Source organism: Molossus molossus, unplaced genomic scaffold (genome assembly GCF_014108415.1).
Source record: "Molossus molossus isolate mMolMol1 unplaced genomic scaffold, mMolMol1.p scaffold_m16_p_1, whole genome shotgun sequence".
Taxonomy (NCBI): Eukaryota; Metazoa; Chordata; class Mammalia; order Chiroptera; family Molossidae; genus Molossus; species Molossus molossus.
This window is the reverse complement of record NW_023425344.1, coordinates 76954103-76977395: the sequence shown is the minus strand read 5'-3', so window position 1 is coordinate 76977395 and position 23293 is coordinate 76954103. Positions and strand designations below refer to the sequence as shown.

The window sequence follows — 23293 nt, the reverse complement described above, 5'->3', positions numbered from 1 at the left end:
GGAGCAGGGTGAGGCCGTCCTTCCCTGCTTCCTCCTTCCCCCCCTCACCAGCTGCTCCTCTGCCCACTTCCTTCCAGGGCAGCAGTGGGGGTAGGGCTTTGCCATCTGGGCCTGGCAGATGGTAACGGGGTGATCTCTGGTCCTTTCGAAACTCCCTGCAGAGGTCCTCTGCCTGGCGGGTCCCCTGGGCTCGGTGGCGGTCACTGTTCTAGGCGGCTGCCTGCTGGCCTGCTCGGGCCTCGCCATCTTCCTCCACCAGGGCTCCTCTGAGCTGTGCCTCCGAGGTCTCTTCTCACCCCCAGCTGCCTCCTCGGTGCTGCCCTCGGGGTTTCTGGGACACTGTCTGGGGGCGAGGCCGGCCCACCAGCTCTGCCCTCACCTGCCCAGGAGCCCTCCTCTCTCCCTAGTTTCGGGCGGGAGTCAGACCTGAAGCCCACGGGTCCCTTCTGGGCAGACTGAGGCCCCGATCTCTGTCTCTGAGCTCCCCCAGGCCCCGCAAATCCCCACTGAGTTTAGGCTAAAAAGGAAGCTGCTCCCACCGGGCAGAGATGTCACCCAGCGCGGCAGCCCTGTTCTCCAGAAAGATCGTAGTTCCCTGTCTCACCCTCCCTTCGACCGCTCCTTTCCCACCCTGTCGCTGAGAGCGCGCGAGTGCTCTGTGCCAGGGTGTGTGGGTGCGGGGGGTCCTGTGTGCCAGACAGCGACCAGTCTGAGGCGACAGAATCGTTCTGACATCACATTACGTGTTTTTCTTCACATTTTAGAAGCAGGTATGTGTGTAAGCAGAGTGAGCATCCTCCTGCCCACGGCCGCCCCGGCCCGGCAGGTTGTCCATCTCGAGGTCTGTGCCCTGCGGTGAAGAACAGTCGACTTGCTGGGTCCACTGTGAGGGTGACATCATCCAGGGTGTGCCGTCCTGGCATAGCAAGCGTTCAGCCGTGCGGCCTCGTGTCCCTTCGGTTCCAGCTGTCAGCGTCGCTGGCCCGGATGACCACGGGAACTGACCTGCTGCCCCAAGAATGCGCTTTCTAAATGCACAAATGACCTGCTCAGATGCCTTCAGACTCAAACCCAGTCCCACCCTGCCAGCCTCTGGGTCTCCTCTCACCACTAGCTCCACCTGCATACACCCCTCTGGGCCAGGGCCTGTCACTTTCTCTCCACATCGGCTGCCATGCCTTCCGCCACTCCCCTCTGCACCCCCGTGACACCCAGAGCCAGTGCCTCTGCCCAGCACTCTCGACTCACGTGTCTCCTTCGCGCCTAGCTGCTGAGGGTGTGACACACCTTCACCCCAAATACCTGTGACTGACGTGGTCCCCGGGGAAGGATTAGCTCAGCAACTTGTGTGTCTCTGAGGCCCCGGAATAGACTGATCACCTGCCACCAGGCAAGACTTTGCTTTTTTCCATTTTAGTTGGGGGGCATGATGATCAGAGGCTCACTTAGACAGGAATGTTCCTGGATATATCTCCTGTCTTCTGAAAATGCAAGTGAGGGTCTCTGGAGAGTGGCTGGAAACACGCTGGGTGCCTGAGTCGTGACGCCTGGCACGCTGCGCGTGGCTGTTCCCACGTTCAGAGGCAGTCACTTGCCCAGGGTGGTGCCCGTGGTTTCCCAGCCTGTGAGCGGTACCAGTGATGGGACTGGGCTCAGCTGGCCTCCCCAGCAGCTGCTTGATCGCAGGCTTTTATGGAGACCTGTAGGGTGACTGCCCCTCCTCTACTCTTCCTGTCCAAAGGCAGGCTGTAACCACTGAGGAAGAAAGGATTACTGTGAGTCTCCCTGGTGACCTTTTTTGACGAGAGAAGAAGGGAGACCATGTGTCTTTGAGGCGGCCGGGCTTCCTTGCTCCTCGCATCTGTGCCAAGTCCCGAGTTATGTTGCCCTCATGCCCTTGCACCTCCCTGGACTGCTCAGCTTCTAGTGGGCACCCTTCGTTCACGTCCCAAGTCCTCTGGGCTCTGCAGCAGCTCCTCAGGTGAACGTGGGGGGTTTGCAGAGTGGTTTGCCCTGTAACATCCTTCGAAAATCGTTGAATTTTTAAGGGGCAGCTTTTCTGCAGTCCCAGCTTGGTTTTCCTGTGGACATGGTCGGAAACCTCATCTCCAGCTCCAGGGCCACCCCTCTCTGAGTAGCTCATTTTCTTTAAAATGTCCTATTTTGTCATCCTTTGTCAAATAGGGAAATGCTTCTCTCTCTCTAGGAAAACTGTTGCCTTAAGCCAGTGGGTCTGGTGTAGGAGGGATGAGTGAATCAGGACCCAGCCTCATAAATCTCCGCGGGGTCCATCTGGCCTGGCTCTGGGTGCGTGTTCCAGATGCCTGCCTCTGTTTCTCATCCAGCAGGAGGAATGTGCTTGTCTGTGCCAAAGCAGAAGAGTCCCAGACCTTAGGGGCTTATTAATGCTATTTTTGCATTTCTTTTCTGTGTGGGTTGAGGGAAGGAACTGAAGCTTGCCAGGTGGTGCACAGAGGCCGCTCTGTGCTGGTGGTGGGACAAACCACAGACACTCCTGAGGTTTATCGGGCGAAACCCTTCTGGAGCTTTGTTTGCCTTTTCATTTCTGCACGTGCATAGAAACCTCTTCCAAGGGAAAATAGTTGTACTCAGCCCTGCTCCTTTAGTGGGGAAGAAGCTGCCTAAGTTCCAGAGAGCCCTAAATTATGAGAGGCTGTTGAGGAGGAGGTCGGAGGGGAGGTGGGCTGATTTTCCATTCCTTGTGGAACGTGCAGTGTTCATCAAACCACTGAACGAGGAGGTCTCGCAGGGACTAGGACACGGTTCAGCGACCGAAGGTCATTCAGCAGCAGTGACTCTGGCGAGCAGTGTGCCCAGTCAGGTCCTCCACCGCGGAGGTGTCTGCCCTTGTCACGGCGGACTGCGGACTGCTCAGTGAGCTCACCGCTGTTGACTGACTTCTCGATGCTTATTTCTCCCCTTCTGTGTCCTCTTAGCTTCCACCCACTCATGGCTTTGTCTTCTGCTTACTCGTGGATTCTCCCTTCTACCTTAACTCTGAGTATCTGAGTGACTCCCAATTCCCCAGGAAGATCGGATTGGCAAGTCAGTTACTGCCACCTCCATTCGGCATGGTCATGGAGTGCGGCCAGGGTTTTCCTTAGAAGTGGGTCAGGCAGGGCAGGTGCCAGAGCAAAGCAGATTCCTGTCCAGTGCAGTTAGGTTAGACGCCCTCCTGTGTGCTTCTGCACCCACTGGTGTCTTCCTCTTGGTCGAATATAATAGTGATGCTCATGGCAATGGTGATAAACTTTGATTGAATGCTTATTGTGTGCCAGGCACTTGGCATAGTGTTTGTATTTACTGCCACTATTTCCTCCACCCTCATAAAAACCTCATGACATAGAGGGAACCGTGTCACTGATGTGGAAATGGGGGCAGGTTTGGTAACTTGCCCAATGTCTCACAGGTTGTACGTAGCGGATCTGAGATTCAGGACAAGGGTTTGTGTTATAGTGCCTTGTCTGTCTCTCTGCCCCAGGTCCAGCCCTGTCCAAGCTACCCTCTTACGTGTTTCAGGGGTCCGGGGGAAGGGGTAGGTGAGCCAGGTGGGCTTGAGTACTGTACAGGGAGGTTTGTGCAGCATGCAGATGCTCTGCCACACCCCAGAGCAGCCTGGTCTCGGGCTGGGGTGTCAGAGTCTCTCCCTTTACCGTGATGGACACACATCCACACATTTGTTCATTGGCTCTCTAAGCATCTGTTATATGCTACGGCCTCAGACGTGTTCCATTAACGAGTCTTATTCCTCTTTAGACACATGCGAAGTGCTGAGAGATCTGTCTAGTACCTACTGGGTAATGGAAATCTCCTATTTTCACTGGAGGATCACTCTTCAAGGCTCCAAATTGATATGCCAAGAGCTAGTTGTGCAGAAGCCACTTTGTGGAATGGTTAATTTGCTGAATATATTTGTTTCTTTCAACTTCTAAAATTGTCTGGTAGATAGCCCTGACTGGTTTGCTCAGTGGTTAGAGCATCGGCCCACAGACCAATGAGTCATGGGTTCAGTTCTGGTCAAGGGCACGTACCTCAGTTGCGATTTTGTCCCCAGCCCTGGTCGGGGTCATGTGGGTGGCAACCAGTCGATGTGTCCCTCTCACATCGATGTTTCTCTCTCTCACCCTCCCTCCCGCTCTATCTGAAGGTAAATTGAAAAAAAAAAAAAGTCCTCCGGTGAGGATTGGGAAAGAAACCTTGTCATTCATTCTGACCTCATCGCAGCACTTGGTGTTCTTTGGCTTGTTTCTGCCTCTGTGCCCTGCTGCAGCAACAGGTGTGGGCCTGGATGACCGAGGACAGAAGTGTATAGATCTGGGAGCAGATGGTATGGATATGGAGAATTCTTATACATGTTTGTTTTTATTAACATAACCCTAATGTAGCAGTGAAGAAGATGTGTGTAGTCCGGCTGGTGTGGCTCAGTGGTTGAGCGTCGACCCATGCACCAGGAGGTTGCCGGTTCGATTCCCGGTCAGGACACATGCCCAGGTTGTGGGCCCGATTCCCAGTGGGGGGCATGCAGGAGGCGGCCAGTCGATGTTCTCTCTCATCGATGTTTCTATCGCTCTCTCCCTCTCCCTTCCTCTCTCTCTAAAATCAATAAAGGAAAAAAAAAGATATATATAGTGAACCGTCCTATATCCTTGAGTCTGTAGTACTTGAATAAGTTTTTTTTGTGACCCGCATTCTTGGTCTCCGGCTCTCTCTTATTCTTTGCCTTTCTGTCTCTGACACTCCTGTTCAGAATTCCACTTTCATGTTGGCCAGAAGACATGGTGAAGGGAATAAGGACACATGGTTTATTGCTCTGCTTCTCATCCATTGAGCCTCATTCCAATTTGATTCAGCTTCCATGGGATATTTTCTTTTTTTAATCCTCACCTGAGGATTTTTTTTTTTAGATAGACTGGGAGAGAGGGAGTGAGAGAAACATCAGTGCAAGAGAGACACATCGATTGTTTGCCTCTCTCATGACCCCAACCAGGCCAGGGATCGAACCTGCGACATTTTGGTCTGAGGGCCGACATTCCAGTAACTGCTGAGCCAAACTGGCAAGAGCTTCATGGGAAATCTTCAGACTCTTCCACAAAGTCCAGTGTCCTTGCCATCTTCCCCCAGGGCTTTGCCTGCAGGATCCACGGGGATGAGAACTCACACCCGTGATACAACACCGGGCTCCGTGTGCACACCGCTCGTGTAAGCACCAGGTCTGGGTACAGAGGAGAGGAGCCAAATGACATTTTGCTTTTTTTTCCCCCCAATAAATTTGAGTTCTAATAAGTTGGCACGTAAAGCCAAGGACTGAACATTCAAGTTTACATGGAGAATGGAGCTTACATCGTGTGTTTGTCAATGACATGGGCAAAGCAGAACTCATGTCATTATGGATGCCGAGTTGCTAGTGAGTCAACATGAAGGAAGACTGTTTACACTGGCTTAATGGTTATGTTGACTGGAAATATCAGCCAGCTGAGAAAAGGAACCATATTAAATTCAACGCTTGCCTCTACCTCTTGCCTGCTCCCCACCCAAGCCCAGTACTTTATCTCCAGCATAAAGTGTGAGCTCCAGTTTTGGTCACGTGTGTGTGTGTGTGTGCGCGCGCGCGCGCGCACATATCCGTGTATGTGCACGCACGCGGCGCTCGAGTGTAGTGTATTTGCAGCTGCTGCTGTGTGGTGCTGGACTCCCCAGGCAAATGCAGACCCCAGGGAACCAGCGTGGCCAAGGGGCTGTATCTGAGGATCCAACAGCCACTCACCGAGCTTGTGGCCAGGCAGGGGTTATAATAGTCAGGATGTTCCCACCCTCCCCTAATCCTTTGTTTCTTTATAAGTGCTGGCTTTTTGTTTCTCACTACAGACTGACTTTTTCCACGTGATAAAAAAAACCATACTGCACAGGGCTCCAGAACTGGGCATTTATGCCTCGGCCATGGGGGAGGGGTGCCTGTTTGAGGTCCTGGTTCCCCAGGAAGGGGATTCAGGCTTCCTGTTCGCATCCAGGTGTGGGGTCATGTGAGGACCGGCAGCTCTCAGGGGGTCATGGACTGGATTTGGGGGAGAAGGCAGTCTTGAAAGAAGGTGGGAAATGCAGTCCTCTGAAGAGGGTGGTACCCCCAGGTTCCCAGAAGACAAGGTGTCTGCTGGTATTCTTCTTACACATTCCTGAGGATTTACCACGAATGAGTGCCTATTTTAAATCACTTGGCAGACTTAACTGTAATCTTAGATTTTTTTTTTTTCCTCCTGGCTTCTTGTTAACTACAAGCTTTAATTATAATTCTTCTGCGGCAGGCATGTTCTAGCACTTGTGATTCATTTGTCAAATTGAGCTTAACAAAATTACAAAGTCCGAGGAGAGACCCCATCTTGAAGACGACAGCAGGCTGAACTGCCAGCTCCCCTTTGTTAGGATCCAGTCTTCGTTGCCAGGATTCTGTTCCGCTTCCCCCCATCCCCCGGGGTAGGTAGGACTGGGAGACCCTCCCCGCAGTGCCTGTTGGCAAACACTGCAGGTGAGAGTCAGTGGTCCCAACCTCAGGGCATTGGGCGTTGACGTCCACACTTTGTCTTTTGAGATTTGAGTTAGTTTTCGACTGATAACTACCTCGGTATATTCCTAATCCATTAAAAATGAAGTTCCTGGTCATTCTATGCTTTGCAGAATGTTATTTCCCACACCCTCTCCGTATCTGTCTCCAGCCCTGTCTTTTGCCAGAATTTAGGATTAAATAAGTAGAATCTGCAGTCCAGCTAGGCCCCCCCAATGATTGTCATTTCCATGGAAACAGTGGAAGGCCTTGCAATTAAAATGGAACCTGCAGGCTGGGGAGAGTAAAAGTATAAAAATAAGTTTGTCTGCGAAGCCAGATTCTCATCCTCCAGGCAAAACCCAGAGAGGACAGATGATCCCGGCGTCTACTGCCAGCTGGGGCCGCACGTTCTCGCCTTTGGGCCCAGGACCTTGGCGTTTCAGGCACAGGTGTGGTGGTCAGCTTGCTTGGTTTGCCAGAGTTGCCCAGATAACTGTCCTTGTGGGTCACAGAGCTGTGTGTGTGCAGCTGTGGGTCACGGGAGAGCGGGAACAATCTGATCTTTGTGCAGACTTGAGTGTGAATCACAGGTTAAAAGCCCATTTGAAAATGGATGAAACCATAGAATGCTCTTAAAGTTGGAAGGAACCTAAATGTCTATAAGTCCCAGTTTCCCTCGAGGGTGAAACCTGTCCCGGAGCCCCCAGCGGACAGCCCCCTCCTGTTTCTTCCTCCTTTGCTGCCTCTTCTTTTTGGTGTCAAGTAAATTGAGTCTATTTCTCCCGTAATGAAGTTGACTTTTTCAACTTAAAACTGTTATCATGTAGCTGCAAAGACTTCTGTTTCCTGGCCAAGAAGGTCTAAAACCCCACATCTGTGTGCAAAGGCATTCTGGCCCAGGCTGGTCTGGCTCAGCGGTTAGTGTCGGCCCTCGGAACAGAGAGTCCCGGGTTCGATTCCAGCTAAGGACACGTAGCTCAGTTGCAGTTCGTCCCCGGCCCCGATTGGGGTCATGCAGGTGGCGACCCATTGATGTTTCTCTCTCTCTCTCCCTCCCACTCTGTCTGAAGATAAATGTAAAAATATCCTCAGGTGAGGATTAAAATATTCTGATGGGAGAGGTTGATTTATTTCTAACACTGGATCCTCACCACTGTTGCTTACATGTTGTGTGACTTTTCGTAGCATCATTTGTGCAGGTGAAGAATTGGTTATCGTATTCTCTGTACAGTGCCCCCCAGTATTCAGAGTTCAGAGCTGGAAATCAAAGAACACAAGATTGTATCAAACCTCTGGTCTCTGCAGCCTGGTGACGGGTGTGGCTGCCTTTTGTGATGTCACCCCAGAAGCTAGTGAATACACCCTTCATTCCAAAGTGCTTTCATATTCTCGCAACCCTTTGTCTGTGGTTTATTTAATAAACCCTTGGCCTTTTTCATAAGGTTTAAGTTGTACATTTTAAGGCTTCTTAATTCCTCATCTGTTCTAGATTAATATCCTATTATTGTTCTTAAGGTGATGTTCCCACTGTCCCAAAGAAACAAGAACCTAACCAATACCATACTCTGTCCAAATGTTCCTACTACCTTAAAATGAGCTGAAACTTAAACCTCCTGAAGTCAGGTGACTGGGAGGTGCTTGGAAGCAAGTACCTGGCTTCACGTGGTAGAAAAAGGGGAGTGGAGTAGGCATCCTTTTTTGGGTCCAAAGCTATTTATAGCTGTGTGACCTTCAGCAAGTCACCAAACCTCTCTAGGGTACATTTTCCTCAACTATAAAATTAGATGAATACTTTATGGTTTCAGGTTATTGGGAATGCTGGGGAAACAAATGATGTAATAGTAAGACTTTATAGCAAACTAGACCATGATACTTTGTAGGTGTTTTGAGAGTTCTAAAGTAATTTAATAAAATATCGACGATACTGGGTATTTAAGACTCACACACATCCAAAAAAAATCTCATCATTTCTAATGTAGCTTTGAGTGATACTACTTGAAGTAGTCCCATTCAGGGGAAAGGGCTTTCAGTAAAGAAATGGCATTGTTTGTGGAGAAATGAAGTTACTCTGGGTTGCTGTGGTAGGAGGTGAAAGGGTTGAAACACAGGGAGTAACCGTTGATTTGTGATTTAAATCCCAATTCTTAGCTTTGAGGATCTTAGCCTGACAGGGTCTCCTCTGAAGCCCAAGGATGGATGCTGAGGTGCAGTTTTTCCCCGGGAAACCTCCAGGGGCTTGTGGCTGGGCCTGGCCGCTATGTAAACACTTCTTTATTTTTCAATTACAATTTGTGTTATTTTGTATTAGTGTCAGATGTATGGGGGAGATGTTTTTCTCTCATGTCTGTTTTTTACTCCAGACCACGTATATTTGGGGACGTGGTAATTTCCACATCTTCTCCATACAAGGTCTAATGACTTACAAAGAAAGTCATTTTCTTTTTCTTTTTCTTTTTTGCAGCGACTCCTGAGTATTAATCCCACCAGATAATCGCACAGCCTCTGCAGTTTTTCTTTGGGGGGCGGGGGCAGAGGCAACTGCAGTAATCTTTCCATGTCAGAGAACTAACCCTGCATCCGGTGCCCTGTTCTGTGTTCTTTTCTGCCCCCAGGGAGTTCTGTCCAACATCTCTTCCATCACCGACCTCGGCGGCTTTGACCCGGTGTGGCTCTTCCTTGTGGTGGGAGGAGTGATGTTCATTTTGGGATTTGCAGGGTGCATTGGAGCTCTCCGGGAAAACACTTTCCTACTCAAGTTTGTAAGTATCACACTCTGCTCTCAGGTTGAAAACCAAACGTGTCCACATCAGGAGGGCAAGAGGGGGCTGTACCCTGGCAAAGCTGAGACCTGGGTGATGCTTTCCTTTAAGAACCCTCTCTAGTTCTGCCCCCTGCCCATGCAAGTCATTAGACCACAGTGTATGTGCCACCCCACGTTATCTGGGGGGTGTACACCTGTATCACCACTTTGCATTCTAGTGCCTAAAATACTGCTAGGACTAAGGTAGTTCTACATACATAATTTTCTTCCAAGTGACTTTTCTTCCTCTTTTAAGCACCTAATCAGTAGGAAGTTGTTCAGCTAGTTTGTTTAGAGAAACCAGACGAAGCTCAGTGGCTGTGGCCTGTCCAGGTTAAATCTGTGAGCAGTAGGTTTTGGTGAATATGGAGAAACAGTAAAAGGCAAAGTCTTCCTTCCTTTTTATGCCCAGCATAATTTTATTTATTTATTTATTTATTTATTTATTTATTTAATCCTCACCCAAGGATATTTTTCCATTTATCTTTAGATAGAGTAGGAGGGAGGGAGAAAGAGAGAGACAGAGAGAGAGAGAGAGAGAAAGAGAGAGAGAGAGAAACACATCAGCTGGTTGCCTCCCGAGGGACCCTGACCAGGGCCAGGAATGAATCGCAACCGAGAAATGTGCCCTTGGCCGGAATCGAACCCTGGTCTCACTGGTCCGTGTATGCCCAGCATAAGGTTAGATTCCTTGCAGGGTTTGGTGTGACTCTGTTAGCACGGCTATGTTCGGAAGAGGAGTGTTCCCAGGGGCAGACTGGTATTACAAGCAAAAGCAGAGAATGAAAAGTGAAAGCCTTTCCTCTGGAGGGTCCTTCCAGCGGGAGAGCACGGCCGTGCGCACAGGTGCCGGTGTGAACGGGCTCTGCGGGTGTAGCCCCAGGTCACGGACGTGCCTGTCCGCCTAGGTGTGGGCGTGTGGTGGTGGCCGCGTCACAGCGGCCTCCACTCCCCTTTCCAAAACCAGAAAAAACGGGGGAAAACCCCACCCACCTATGGTGAGGGAAGATGGTGGATTTCTAGAGAACAGTGTTAGTGTCATATCACATGTAACGATTCTCAGCCTGCAGGGACACAGCATCCTCGAGGGCCATTTTGAAGTAAAACAGCCACGCAGACCAGAACTAGCCCAGCTGCCCTGTGGAATGTGGTCCTCCTCCCGGCCCGTCTGCCACTCTCCGGCTGGCATCTTTCTGGGCCACCCCCGGAAGAGCAGCCTCGGTGCCCAGCCCCTGTCCGGATTTGGGCGGCTCTGGCCCAGGGTTCAGGGGGCTGTTTCACCTGGAAGTTCATATGACTCATGCTAATAGAAAAAACCAAGGGATGCTTGGTCCTGGGTGCAGTGTAGTGAGGTATTGATCTGCATGCATAGGCCTAGGAGTGGGAGTGCTAGGGTCCCCAAACTCCATTCATCTTACACAAACACACCCCCACACACCCTTCCTCCTCTGGACAGAGACCCCAGGAGAATTCTGTCCTTGATCACACCCTGCCGACCTGCCAGTCCCCTTGGCACGAGGTGTTTCCAAAGCCGGAGCTCCCCTCCCGGCTTTTCTGTAGCCGTTTGGGCCTCAGCATACTACTAGCTGCTACTCTCTTATCATCTTTAGCCTCCATGGCCCCAAAGGTGGGATCCCCTTTAATAGGACTCACTGGAATCCTATGGGTTTCTAAGGGTAGTCCCTTTATTATTTTTATAGATGAAGATACTAGAGTTAACTTGAATGGGCAGAAATATATACATTTCTCTAAATCATCACCTTAGTTTATAAAGTCCCATGTTGGAAATAAAGAGAATTATATTGTTTCCTGGCTTTTTTTTTTTTAAGTCTTGGGGAATATTTTAAATGGCTCCTTTCTCCATTTAGTACTTGCGGTGTAAACTGGCCTAGAATAGTCTTTGAGTTAAGTAGGAAGTCAGTGTCAGTGTCTTCCAAACAGCCTCGCCGGCCTGGTGCTGTAAGGCAGGAGAATGGCTGAGGGACATTGAGAGCTAAGATGCTGTGAAATAGAGGTGGAGTTTCCTTATTGACAGAGGCCCTAGAATGAAGCCCGTGAGTCCATCTCTGCACCTTGGGAAACGGGGAAATTAACTCACAGGCCTGGGGCATGCAGGTTTTTTGCCGAATATCTGATAAGAATTTAATTTGGACTTAATTTTTGATATGCATATTGTGTCTTATTATGAGAAAATGTACCAGGGTAACTAGAAAATGAACTTGCCCAGCCTTCGTAAAGGTGAGAACAGCCCTGGCCAGTTTGGCTCAGCGGTTGGAGCGTCGGCCTGTGGTCCGGAGAGACCCGGGTTCAGTTCCCGCTAAGGGCACGTGCCTTGATTGCAGTTTGTCCCCGGCCCTGGTTGAGTTGTGTGGCTGGCAACCACTCGATGTGTCCCTTTCACGTCGATGTTTCTCTCTATCTCCCTCCCTCCCTCCCTCCCTCCCACTCTATCTGAACAAAATATTGAAAAATGTCCTCGGGTGAGGATTAAATAAATAAATAAATAAATAAAATAAAATAAAATAAAGGTGAGAACAAAAATCTAAGTAGAACCTCTGCGGCACTTCTGTCCTGGTGTTTCGCGGGAATGCCTACGAGGTAGCTATGATGCTGTCAGCCCTACAGCGAGCTGCCCGCCGTGTAGAGTGGCACCTGGAAAGGGAGGGGAGTTGTTTTATGCTACGTTATAAAACACTGAGTGAGAGTGATGGGATATTTTTTTTTCACCTGTGAGCATTTAATGAACTTCTCTCCTGTGGCTTCAAGCTACCAGGACACAGCCCCCGCCCCCCCTCCCCACACGCACCCTTCATCTCCTCAGCTCTTCTGCGGAAGAACCTGGCCTTCACGACGACAGGCTGCTTTTGGGAGCTTTCCCTTCCCCAGAACTTGCTGGTGGCCCGATCACACCACGTCAGTGATCGGAGCAGCTCCAGCCTTGTTTTTGGCAGCGTTCACCTGGGTCTGCTCTCTGAGTCCAGTTGATCAAGGCTGACATTTGGGAGAAGCTCTGGTTCCTCTGTAGGTGGTAATCCCCATACCAGCTTTACCAGAGTCACCTGGGCGCTTCGTGGAAGCCACCAGCATCGCCTCGGTCTCCCGGCTACTTCCTGCCCTTGGGGCCGCGCCGTGGCTGTGGCTCGTGTGGCCCTGAAGCTCCCGAGTCTTCCTCAGTCCGGACGGCTTGCCAGTGGCTGAGATGCGAGGACAAAGCGATGTTTTCCTGTCCTTTTCCTTGATGGAGGAAAGGAAAGCTCACTTTGACATTTTTGGTGCCGCTGATGCTCCTGAAGAACTCCTTAGATCCTGTTGCCAGCGAACTCACCCAGGGCAGAGGACCAGGAGCTCTGTGAAGGGGCTGAGCTCGGAGGGGCTGAGCTGGAGGGCCTAGACTTTGCCAGGCACTTATTTCTTCCTTCCACCCCTCCCCTCCTGCCCATCCTTCCAGAATAGCATTTGGCACCCTGGCAAACAGTCAGAAATACTGACATCCAGTGTGAAACAGCCCACCTCACTGCCTTTCCCCTCCCCCACATCCCATGACTGTAACCTCTTTGGAGGCAGGGTATGGGCCCACTCATCCTTGCTTCTGCAAAGCCCACCCAGCTCAGGGCCTGATCTGTTCCAGGTCATTCAGAAACAGTTTTAGTCTTTTTAAGGTACAGAGTAGTTTTCTTTGTCCGTCTCCCCGAGGACAGTGTTCTCTTGGTTGGCTGCTTGTTGGCTGCCTGCACAGTGTAGAAACTGCAGCAGCTGTACCCCCTGCCTCCTCAGCCACCCCCGTCCTGCAGCCGGCAGGAGCCCGGTGGAGCAGGTGTGGCCACAGGTGTCACCCTTTCTAGCCTTGTCGCCAGAAGTTTGCTTGCAGTCTATACTCTGGTCCTCCACAGCCTCATTTCTCATCATCTGTTTGAACAACAACAGAAACTGAAAAGGGACAGAAGGCGGAAGGTGGAGGTGGGAAGAACCGAGGGTGTGAAGAGCATGTTGGTATGACTAAGGCGAGGCTCTGTGAGTGTTCTAGATGGGAGTTTTCTCCCGTTTTATGGGCAATTACCACATTACCCATGGTCTCTCACCTTCCTGTTTGAACTCCTGCTTTCTACACGAGCCAGAAGTCTCCCAGCGGCTGTATGTTGATGTTTAAAATATTCGGAGACTGGCACCTCACAAAGGAAGGCCCTCAACCCAATGGTTTAATTTTGTTCTCTTGATGGGAAATTGTGTTCAGGTCATAGTCGTCCCCTCACTTCCTCTTTGATCTCTTCGAAACGTGTCTGCTATTTCATCCTGCACAGCAGGTGCAAAGGGGAAATGAAGGAGTGTCTGAATGCATAGAAGGAATATACTGCGTACAGGATCAACAAGGCACAGTAACAAATGACAGGTGATCTTAAAATATTGGGATAATTTATTTTCCAATGTTACAAAAAGCTTACCAGAGGTAGGGATGGGTCATTCATTGTTCAGCGTCTGGCAGCCCATTAATCAGGAGAAATTCATTAGGCCTTAATGTGAGTCTAATGAGGAATTCCTATTATTCATGTTTGCTTATGAGCTTTGTTGGTTAATTGCAAAATGGAGCCACCAGAGCCCCAAAATGTGATTATGAAATGATTGTTTTAAATCCTTTCTTGGAGTGTAATATTTTATTAATGAATCTTAAGAAATTGAAGGTTATCTACTTTGGACATGTGTAACAACCCAGTGTCATTACAAACCTGTTTAGAAGGAACCATTTAACAGTACAGGATGAAAGTAGCCCTTATAACTGTTCTCTGTATCTTTTGTCTTAGTTTTCTGTGTTCCTGGGGATCATTTTCTTCCTGGAGCTCACTGCCGGGGTTCTGGCATTTGTTTTCAAAGACTGGATCAAAGACCAGCTGTATTTCTTTATAAACAACAACATCAGAGCATACAGGGATGACATTGATTTGCAGAACCTCATAGACTTCACCCAGGAATATGTAAGTTTAAATTTGGTTTATTTTCACGTTGAAAGCCTTCTGGGAAGGATGACCCCAGAGAGCATCCTCCTGGCTTCTGCACCTGCCAGCTGGAGCCTACCTCTGATTTTTCTGCCTGGCTCTTGGTTTGTTTGCTTGTCTGTTTATTATTTCCTGACTTGTTCCATGACTAGTGCTGTAAATGGAAATATCCTATTCTCACTTATGTTAATTTCTACTGAGAGGAACAAAGAAAAAAACTCATGAGCAAGAAGGTTCTAATCACAGTTGCCTTTGCTATCGACATTTAAAGAATATTGTTTTGCTCTAGGTTTAACATTAAATTTGGTGTTAAATATAGATTCTTCCTTGTTCCTTGTCTGTTTTTGGTTATCCTCCACATTTCACAGCTCAGAATAATATACTTATCAATAGAATACTTGTCCAAAAAGTTCCTGAAATATGCCTATCCAGTATTATTATGGCACATGTGGTTTAAACCGAAAGTTGAGCAAGTTCTACCCCCTTGTGGCCTCTGATAAGTGAACAATCTGTTTACAGTAGAGCCTCCTGCCTCCCGGGTGTCTGAACTTTTCTGTGCGACAGCCCTTGCAATGCAAATGAAGTAGCAGAATCCACTCAAAATGCAAAATGGTATAAACAGGGCTCAGAAGATAACAGATCTAGTGCCCAAATCTGATTAGCTAAGTGACCAAGTGACCTTGAGCTAATAGGACCTTGACCTATTTCCTCAACAGTAAAGCTATAGTTTAACTCACGGAGATATAATGAAACTCGAATAAGAGATGCATGATTTTATGATAGGCTTAAGCTGTTCTTGTCCTGTAAACTGATAGGTGTTCATTTGCATACACTTAAAAAATGGATAAGCTGCCTTGGCCGTTGTGGCTCAGTGGTTAGAGTGTTGGCCCGTGGACCAAAAGGTTCAATTCCTGGTGAAGGCACGTACCTGGGTTGCAGGTTCAGTCCCCGGCCCCAGTCGGGTCGTGCAGGAGGCAACCAGTCAAGGTGTCTCTCTCACATTGATGGCTTTCTCTTTCTCCCTCTCCCCTTCCTCCCCTCCCTCCTTTCCACTCTATCTAAAAATCAGTGAAAAAATATCCTCAGTGAGGATGAACAACAACAACAAAATTGGATAAGCTGAGCGGACCTGGACAGTGGTGTCCATGATGTTAACGTATGTGGCTGGATGAGCTGGGCTCCCCTTTGGCAAAGGGAGAAGGCTGAGTCAGCACTCGCCCCGGGGGAGCCACCCGCGGGAATCAGGCACTCAGAACCAGAGCTGAGCTGAGTCGTATTGGTTTTGTTCCTGTCGGCAAGGCCTGCCCTAGATTAAGCTGTACTCAGGTGTGAAATTAAGCCCTGTTTCATCTCCTCAGCAGACTTCACTGTTTTGTTAGGTCATAATGGATGCCAGCTCACGCCTGGCCAGGTGTTATTGCTGCCTAGTTTGCGTGACAGCTGATGGAGCTCTGTAGGCAAACCTGACACTGCTCAAGCCTCAGAGGACCAGATGCGTCAGAGGAACACGTGTTCACGTTCTCCTGAAGTGCTGTCTGCTTTATGTGGAAATGCTGTCGTTTCATGTGATTTTCTTTTTCTGTCATGGAATTGCGTGTTTCGAAGTAGCTGTTGGTCCTGAAAGCTTTAACATGGTCCAGGCTTGATGTTTCTTTAACTGGGAGAAGAGTCCAGCCCAGGACAGTGACCAGGGGCCTTAGAGAACAACAGGTCAGGCCCCACTTAAGACCTGCAGAGTTTAACAGCTTGTTTTATTATATTTTAATTAGACGGCCGGATATTTTAAGTTGAAAATGAAAATACCTGCTCTTATTTAAAACAAATTCAGGGTACTAACAGATATATAATGAAAGATAAACCTCTAAAACTTGTGGTGATAATAGATGTGTTCAGGATTTTGATTGTGGTGATGGTTTCATGATGCATACACATGTCCAAAAAAATCATATCAAATTTTAGTGTGTTTTTTTTTTAATCCTCACCTGAAGATATTTTTCAGTTGATTTTTAGATAGAGTGGAAGGGAGGGAGAGAGAAACATTGATGTGAGAGAGACACATCAACTGGCTGCCTCCCAAAGGACTCAACGGACTAGGTGACCTTGACTGGGGACTCGAACCCCAGACCCTCTGGTCCTGGGGCCCACGCTCTACCTGCTGAGCCAAACTGACCAGGGCATAAAATTATACAGTTCTAATATATGCCATTTAATGTGTATCTGATACCTTAATAAAACAGATTTTTTAAAAAGCCATTGAGGTATAGAGTTCAAAATTGTAAAAAAAAAAAAAAAAAGAAGTCTCTAGATAGCCCACCCACAACCCCAGTTGCCTCCTTCAGACATGACTGTTTAGTGTCGTGTTTATCCTTCTAGAACGTTCCCACGCGCAACGCAAACCAGACTGGTGTTCAAACGGAGCCCGCCTGTCGGCTCCTGCCCTTCCCCCACCTGACACCATCGGTCTCATTGATCTTGTAAATCACATGCCAACACGTCCTTGCAAACCTTCAGCCTTAATTATTCTGGAAGCTTTTGCAGGGGCTGTTTAGGTTCAGTTTGGTTTAAAAGTCAGCTCGGAGCCGGGCTGGGCCTGGCGGAAGCGGGGCTCGCCGTCTGGGTGGGGTGGGCGTCGGCGCCGCTGGCCCGCCGTGCCAGGTTCTAACTCTCTCCTGTTTGCTCTAGTGGCAGTGCTGTGGGGCTTTTGGAGCTGATGATTGGAACCTAAATATTTACTTCAATTGCACAGATTCCAACGCAAGTCGGGAGAGGTGCGGCGTGCCGTTCTCCTGCTGCACGAAAGACCCCGCGGTACGTGCCCGCCGCCTGCGCACCGCGTCGGTGTGGGGGGAGCAGCCAGGGCCCCGCGAGACCGCTTGGTGCGGACGGTGGCTCCTGCGGGGCTGCGCGCGCAGGCCTTCCCGTGGGAGGGGTACGCGCTGGCGTTAACTGGGCAGTGCCTGCCGGTTCCTGTTCTAAGCCTTGGTGTGCCTTGGCTCGTTTACGTTCGGAACATTCCTGGGGGCAGATGCCAAACTTGATCTTCCTATTTTGGGTGCAATCAGGGTCCGTGGAGTTTAGGTGACTCTCCCAAGCTCACAGTGCTAGCAAGTGTTGGCACTGAGCTGCAGACCCAGGCAGCCTGTGTCCCCCTTTTGGAGGAGGACAGGCTTACCTGAGACCTCTCTGCACTGGTTTGGGCCAGTGACCCTTTTCCTGACTTACTTCTGGGGCACACTGGCATAGAAGAGTTTGAGACAAGATAGGGCTAGAATGCTGTGTGGGAAGACACAGCTGCCCAGACCCTCAGTTGTAATGACTACAATTAACTGGTTTGTTTATATATATATATTATATTTACCATGGACTTGAATGTATTATTTTGGGTCAAATTATCTGCCTGCTATATAGAATAACTTAAAATGCAACTTCCTTATTGTAAGTTAAAAGCCAGAATTTAGTGTTAGGGTGACAAATAAAAGTTGCCCTTCATTGTCGCTTCTGGACTTTTTAGCCTCTCTTAAGTCCCCCAGTGTCCACCCTCAGCTGCCCTTCTCCCCATCAAGCAGATCTGAGTGGGCGCTGATGAGTTCAGTGGCCATTTCCCCCTGCAAGGTAGAGGATGTGAGGCTCTTTAAGAGGGGCATGGTCTTGGGGTGCAGAAGCAGAAGGTCCCTGCAGGCCGCCTATGGTGGGAGTGGTCATCCTGGCTGTTACTTGTGGTCTGAGGAGACTGAGTCAGTGCACTGTGCTCCCAGCTCCGGGATTTCGCCAGGACAGCCACCCTTCCCACTGGCCTGTTTCTCCCTTTGCTCTGAGGAGGGCCACAAGGCAAGCGTGCCCAGCACAGAGCCCAGGGTGCCCACCCAGGCAGCCTCGCACTGCACTGTGCACTTCTCCAGTTCCTGCCCGTGTTGGCATCCCATCAGACCAGTCCCCAAGGCTCTCAGAAGGCACCGTGCTCCCCTTTCAGCCGTGGGTCCTCCGGGTAGCGCTGTCTCATTCCATCAATGCTAAGCTTATACATTCCACCCATACCCTGCAGAGGGGGGAAGACTAACCGAAAAGAGGGGAACTCACATTTCTGACCAGGCCTGTTGATGTCAGAACATCTGTCCATGTGATATGTGATTAGGGCATTATTGTTTTTTTTACATCAATTTTTTTTTAGCTTATTTTTGTTGAATGTATTACAGATGTTCCTCATTTTTCCCCTATTGACCCCCTCCTTCCCACTCCCACCCCCTCCTGCCTTTCCCCACATGGCGTTGTTTTGTTTTTAAGTAATGTAGTCTCATTGAAAAAGCCATTTAAATAGTACAGAGATGTAGAGATTACAAATAAGTCCCCCCAAGACAGTAAAAATGAAGATAGTAATTGTGCCCTTTAACCACGGTTTTTATCTCTGTCTCCAGTTCCCTAAAACCCCAAACGCTTATTGAGGTTGTCAGCTCTGAATCTAGTACCTCCCCATAACGGGCTTGCTTTCCTTTCTGACGTTTTGCGAACCTCATCTGTTTTCCTTGTTAGGAAAAGGGCATATTTTGATACCCGATTCCGAGGATCGTTATAATAATCACGTGGGATAAAGTACAAAAGCGCTGAACAGGCGCCTAGCCCTTCTGCATGCCCAGACACACGTTTTCTCACCGACACTTACGGGGGATCTGCTCAGTCCTCGGTGGGCTTTCTAACAGGCGTGGATTTCACTGTTCCGTTTTCTTTCTCCACCAGGAAGATGTCATCAACACTCAGTGTGGCTATGATGCCAGGCAGAAACCAGTAAGTGGGCTCTCATCTTGTCGCTTAGCGCAAAGGGTGTTGGAGGGCGTGTGGACTGCATGGTGACGCTGTGCTCTCTTCCCTTGTGAAGGAAGTCGATCAGCAGATCGTGATCTACACGAAAGGCTGTGTGCCCCAGTTTGAGAAGTGGCTGCAGGACAATTTAACCATCGTGGCTGGTGTGTTCATAGGCATTGCATTGCTACAGGTAAGACAAGGCTCCTTTCTGGACGTCACAGGGAAGTGAGCCTGGGAGAACCCTCACCTGGACAGGCGCTTTGCTGCATCACCTTAATGGCACTGTGTTTAAGACACCACTGGAAGGGCTGGGGGACAGACCTAAGTTATTTGGTTTGTATTTTATTAAAGCTCTGGTTTTAGATGCTACTATATCCTAAAGTCCTTTAGGAAACCTTTCTTTTCCTATTGAAGATGGAGAAATTGATTGGGTCCGTCATTGCCTCCCATGGGCCGACAGCTGGGCAGACAGGAATGGCCCAAAGTAGGCCCCAGTGGCCAGGATAAGGTTATTGGGTTTTCACAGACATGCTGTGCCCACCTTCCCAAAGTGCTAGTGAGGAAACGGAGTGCCCATTTTCTTCCTGGGCAGTGCCAAGAGCTTGGCTTTTTCGTCCTGTGGAGCTATGATACTTTTTCTTTGAGCACAAATGGGGCACAGCGGTTGAGAGAAATTAAAGAAGACCTACATAAATGGAAACCTTCCCATATTCACGGATTGAAAGATTTCCTATTGTTAAAAGGCAGGACTCCAAATTGATCCATAGATTCAGTGCAATCTCTATAGAAATTCCAACTGCTGCTTTTTTTTTTTTTTTTTTTTTTTTGCAAATATGGACAAGCTGATTCTAGAATTCTTATGGAAATGCAGGGGACCCAGAATAGCTGCACAAACTTGAAAAAGAACAAAGTTGGGGAATCACACTTCCCAATTCAGACTCACTTCAAAGCTACAGTAATCAAAATAGTGCACACTGGCATAAGATGGGACATGTAGATCGGCGGATGGAATTAAGTCCAGGGCTAAACCCAGGCATTTATGGTCAGTTGATTTTTGACAAGGGAACCAAGACCATTCACTGTGAAAAGAATAGTCTTTTCAACAAATGCTGCTGGACCTACTGAATATAAAAACGATGCAGGCTTTATGGAAAACAATTTGGCAATTCCTCAGAAAATTAAACAGTTACCATATGACCCAGCAATTCTCTTCTGAGTTATGTACCCAAGAGAATTGAACACATATGTTTGCCCAAAAACTTGTACACAGATCTTCACAGTAGCACTATTCATAATAGCCAAAGAGTGGAAACACTTCAGATGTCCATCACCTGATGAATGGACCAACAAAATGTGGTTTATCCATATAATGGAATATTATTCAAACCATCAAAAGGATTGAACTACGGGTACGTGCTACAACGCGAGCGACCCTTGAGTGCACTTTGCTGCGTGAAGCAGACGGACACAAAAGGCCAGATGTTATGTGATCCCATGTCGATGAAATGTCCAGAATGGCCAAATCCATAGAGCTAACAAGTAGATTAGTGGTTGCCAGGGCTGTGGAGATTGTGGGAATGGGAATAACTGCTAATGGGTACAGTTTCTGTTGGGGTGATGAAATATTTCAGAGTCAGGTAGTGGTCATAGCTGCACATCCTTGTGAATACACTAAAAACCACTGAACCGAGCACTTCACAGGGAAGGGTTTTACAGTATATGAATTCAATCTCGATTTAAAAGATCAAAGATAAGAAAAAGGGGATTCATTGGCCAAGGAAAAACCTAATGAAATTCAGAATTTCACTGTCTGACTCTTTTCCCTCTGTTCCCAGATTTTCGGGATATGCCTGGCGCAGAACTTGGTCAGCGACATCGAAGCTGTCAGGGCCAGCTGGTAGAGCGCACCCCCGCCTCAGCTGCGCTGAGACACTGGACAGACCAGCCTTCCGGACCCTCCGGCGTGCCCAGCCGAGTCCACGCTGCCACCCCCTTGTTTTGGGGGGTAAAACTGAGAAATGCTGCTTACTGACGGAATTTGAAAAAAAGATAACCAGTATGAAAGTCATTGCGCCGTGAATCTCTACTGTAGCCAGGAATTTGTGGATGGTTGGATATTTACCAAAAAGAAAAAAGAAAAAAGAGAGAGAAAAGGAGGGTGGGAGACCCAGATGTACTTGAACATGTGGAAAACAGTCTTGTTCTCCACCTGAGTAATCGGAGGCTGGGAGAGGCGGCTCGGCCCCTCCCCACAGCCGGAAGGAACTGCCTTCTGTTCGGCGGCCTAAAGAAGTGCACCTTTTCTAACTGGACCCCTCACCTGTGAGGGTGGGGCATGGCACCCTTCACTGTCCATCTCAAGGAACTGACAGCTCTCACTCAGCCCAAGAAGAGAACAGCTGGTCCTTGGGGTCAGATTTTGTGACCACGTCCAGCAAGGCACATGCGTGCACACGTTTGGTCTCCTGATGAGAGAGGTCGTGTATTTCGCGTGCACTGAGCAAGAACACGGGAACACGTTGTGATGCTGACGTTCAGCAGGACCTCTACTCTCAGTAGGCCTGAGCTTTATTTATCAATGAAATCCAAGGAGAAAATGAGGTTAATGATGAGGTATTAGTTAAATACTCTCTCACCCCCGCCCGCCAAATTATGTGCTGGATTCTTTGGAAACTGGGGCTTTGGCTTTTTTTTTTTTTTCTTTCTTTCTTTTCTTTTGGTCTCCCAAAAGAGAAAGCTACAGTCTCTCTTAAATTTGTAAGTGTCTTCTTCCAAGCTTGAATATTAATTTTGTGTGTGTGTAATCTCCCCGCATGGCCTGTGGATCCACCATTCCTCTTCCTGCCATCTTTCCTGCAGCATTTATCCATGTGGCTGGGTCAGCACTTACTGGACAGGTTCGAGGCCTGGCGAGGTGTGGCCGTCCTCCCTGGCGGGGCGGGACCCGCGGGCCCTCACAGGTTCCACAGGATTCGACAGTCCCGTAACGGTGTTGGTCGCCGTGGCCTCTTCGTAGCCTGCCTGCCTTTCTCTTTGAATGGAATTAAACCCCATTCCAAAACAGTGTTGACACAATCAGAAAGCAGCTTCCTGTGGGTTTCTTTTCCGTCTGGTTTGAGTTTTCTTTTATTAAGAAAAAAAGGAAAGCGTGCATGCGGACTAACCATCAGGATGGTGACAAAGCACAAATACTTGGAGAGGAGGACACTGGCGGCGGGTTCTGGTCACAGGTGGAAACCACCTCCAGGTGCTGCCGCCCACCCCTGCCCTGACTCCAGGTGGGAGGGACGAGTTTTGCCCCCAGATTTTAGTCCCACTGTTGTCCACCAGGATGTCATTCTCCTGGGGGAGCAGGTATTAGTCTGTGGTACGCTGAGAAAACCACAGGCCTGTTCCACGGTGAGGACACATTTGCCCACACAGAGCTGGGCGGCCAGCTGGCGTACTCTATGGAAATTCAGCTTCTCAGCCCCACGTTGCATCGCTGTGGCCGATGGATGTGCCGGTCTGCTCAGAGAAAGGGCGACAGTTCTTTGAAAATCTAGTCTCCAGAGTTGGGGTGTGTATGGCTGCACGTGTGTGTGTGTGTGTGTCTGTATCATTAGAGATGTGCGTTCCATTCTCCAGCTGTGAGATTGTTTCATCTCATCTCTGCCCACCCTGTCATCCTTCTGTAATGTCTTTCCAACGTGGAGAAGACTTGAGCTCTCGGGTTGGCGTTCTTGTCTTTTGTGTTTATTACCTCATTCTCCAGTGAACTCCATCTGACCAGTTGATTCAGAACCAGGCAAGATTCCCACCCTTTGGCACAGCCAGTAAAAGGCCAAACGGAGGTCCAAGTGAGTTTTAAATTTTAATGAATCACCCTTTATTTTTTACACTTGAGAGTGGTTGTAATAAAGGCTGTCATTAATAAACTTGGTTCTACCTTACCTGGAGTTCTGTCTTTCTTCATTTCTCCTCTCCTGAAATTGCAAAATTGTCAAATCCAGTGATCCCCAAACTTCAGCAGCATGTATCAGAATCACGGGATGGCTTGTTCTAACTCAGACTACTGTGTGTGCATCATCCCCAGAATTTCTGATTTCGTCATTCTGGGGCAGGAGTACGTTGAGAATGCACCCTTCTGACCGGTTCCCAGGTGACGAT

The 23293-nt window shown here is 48.9% G+C and overlaps 1 protein-coding gene across 1 annotated transcript in view; it reads left to right on the top strand.

The window, feature by feature from the left end:
• Nucleotides 1-23005, top strand: part of TSPAN5 (tetraspanin 5) — a 173749-nt gene extending 150744 nt beyond the window's left edge. The window contains exons 3-8 of the mRNA XM_036278308.1: nt 9172-9318; nt 14156-14326; nt 17030-17155; nt 19079-19126; nt 19218-19334; nt 20980-23005. Of these exons, the coding sequence (XP_036134201.1) occupies nt 9172-9318; nt 14156-14326; nt 17030-17155; nt 19079-19126; nt 19218-19334; nt 20980-21045 (675 nt within the window). The 3' untranslated portion in view covers nt 21046-23005. The remainder of the gene's footprint in view (nt 1-9171; nt 9319-14155; nt 14327-17029; nt 17156-19078; nt 19127-19217; nt 19335-20979) is intronic.
• The last annotated feature ends 288 nt before the right edge of the window (nt 23006-23293 follow it).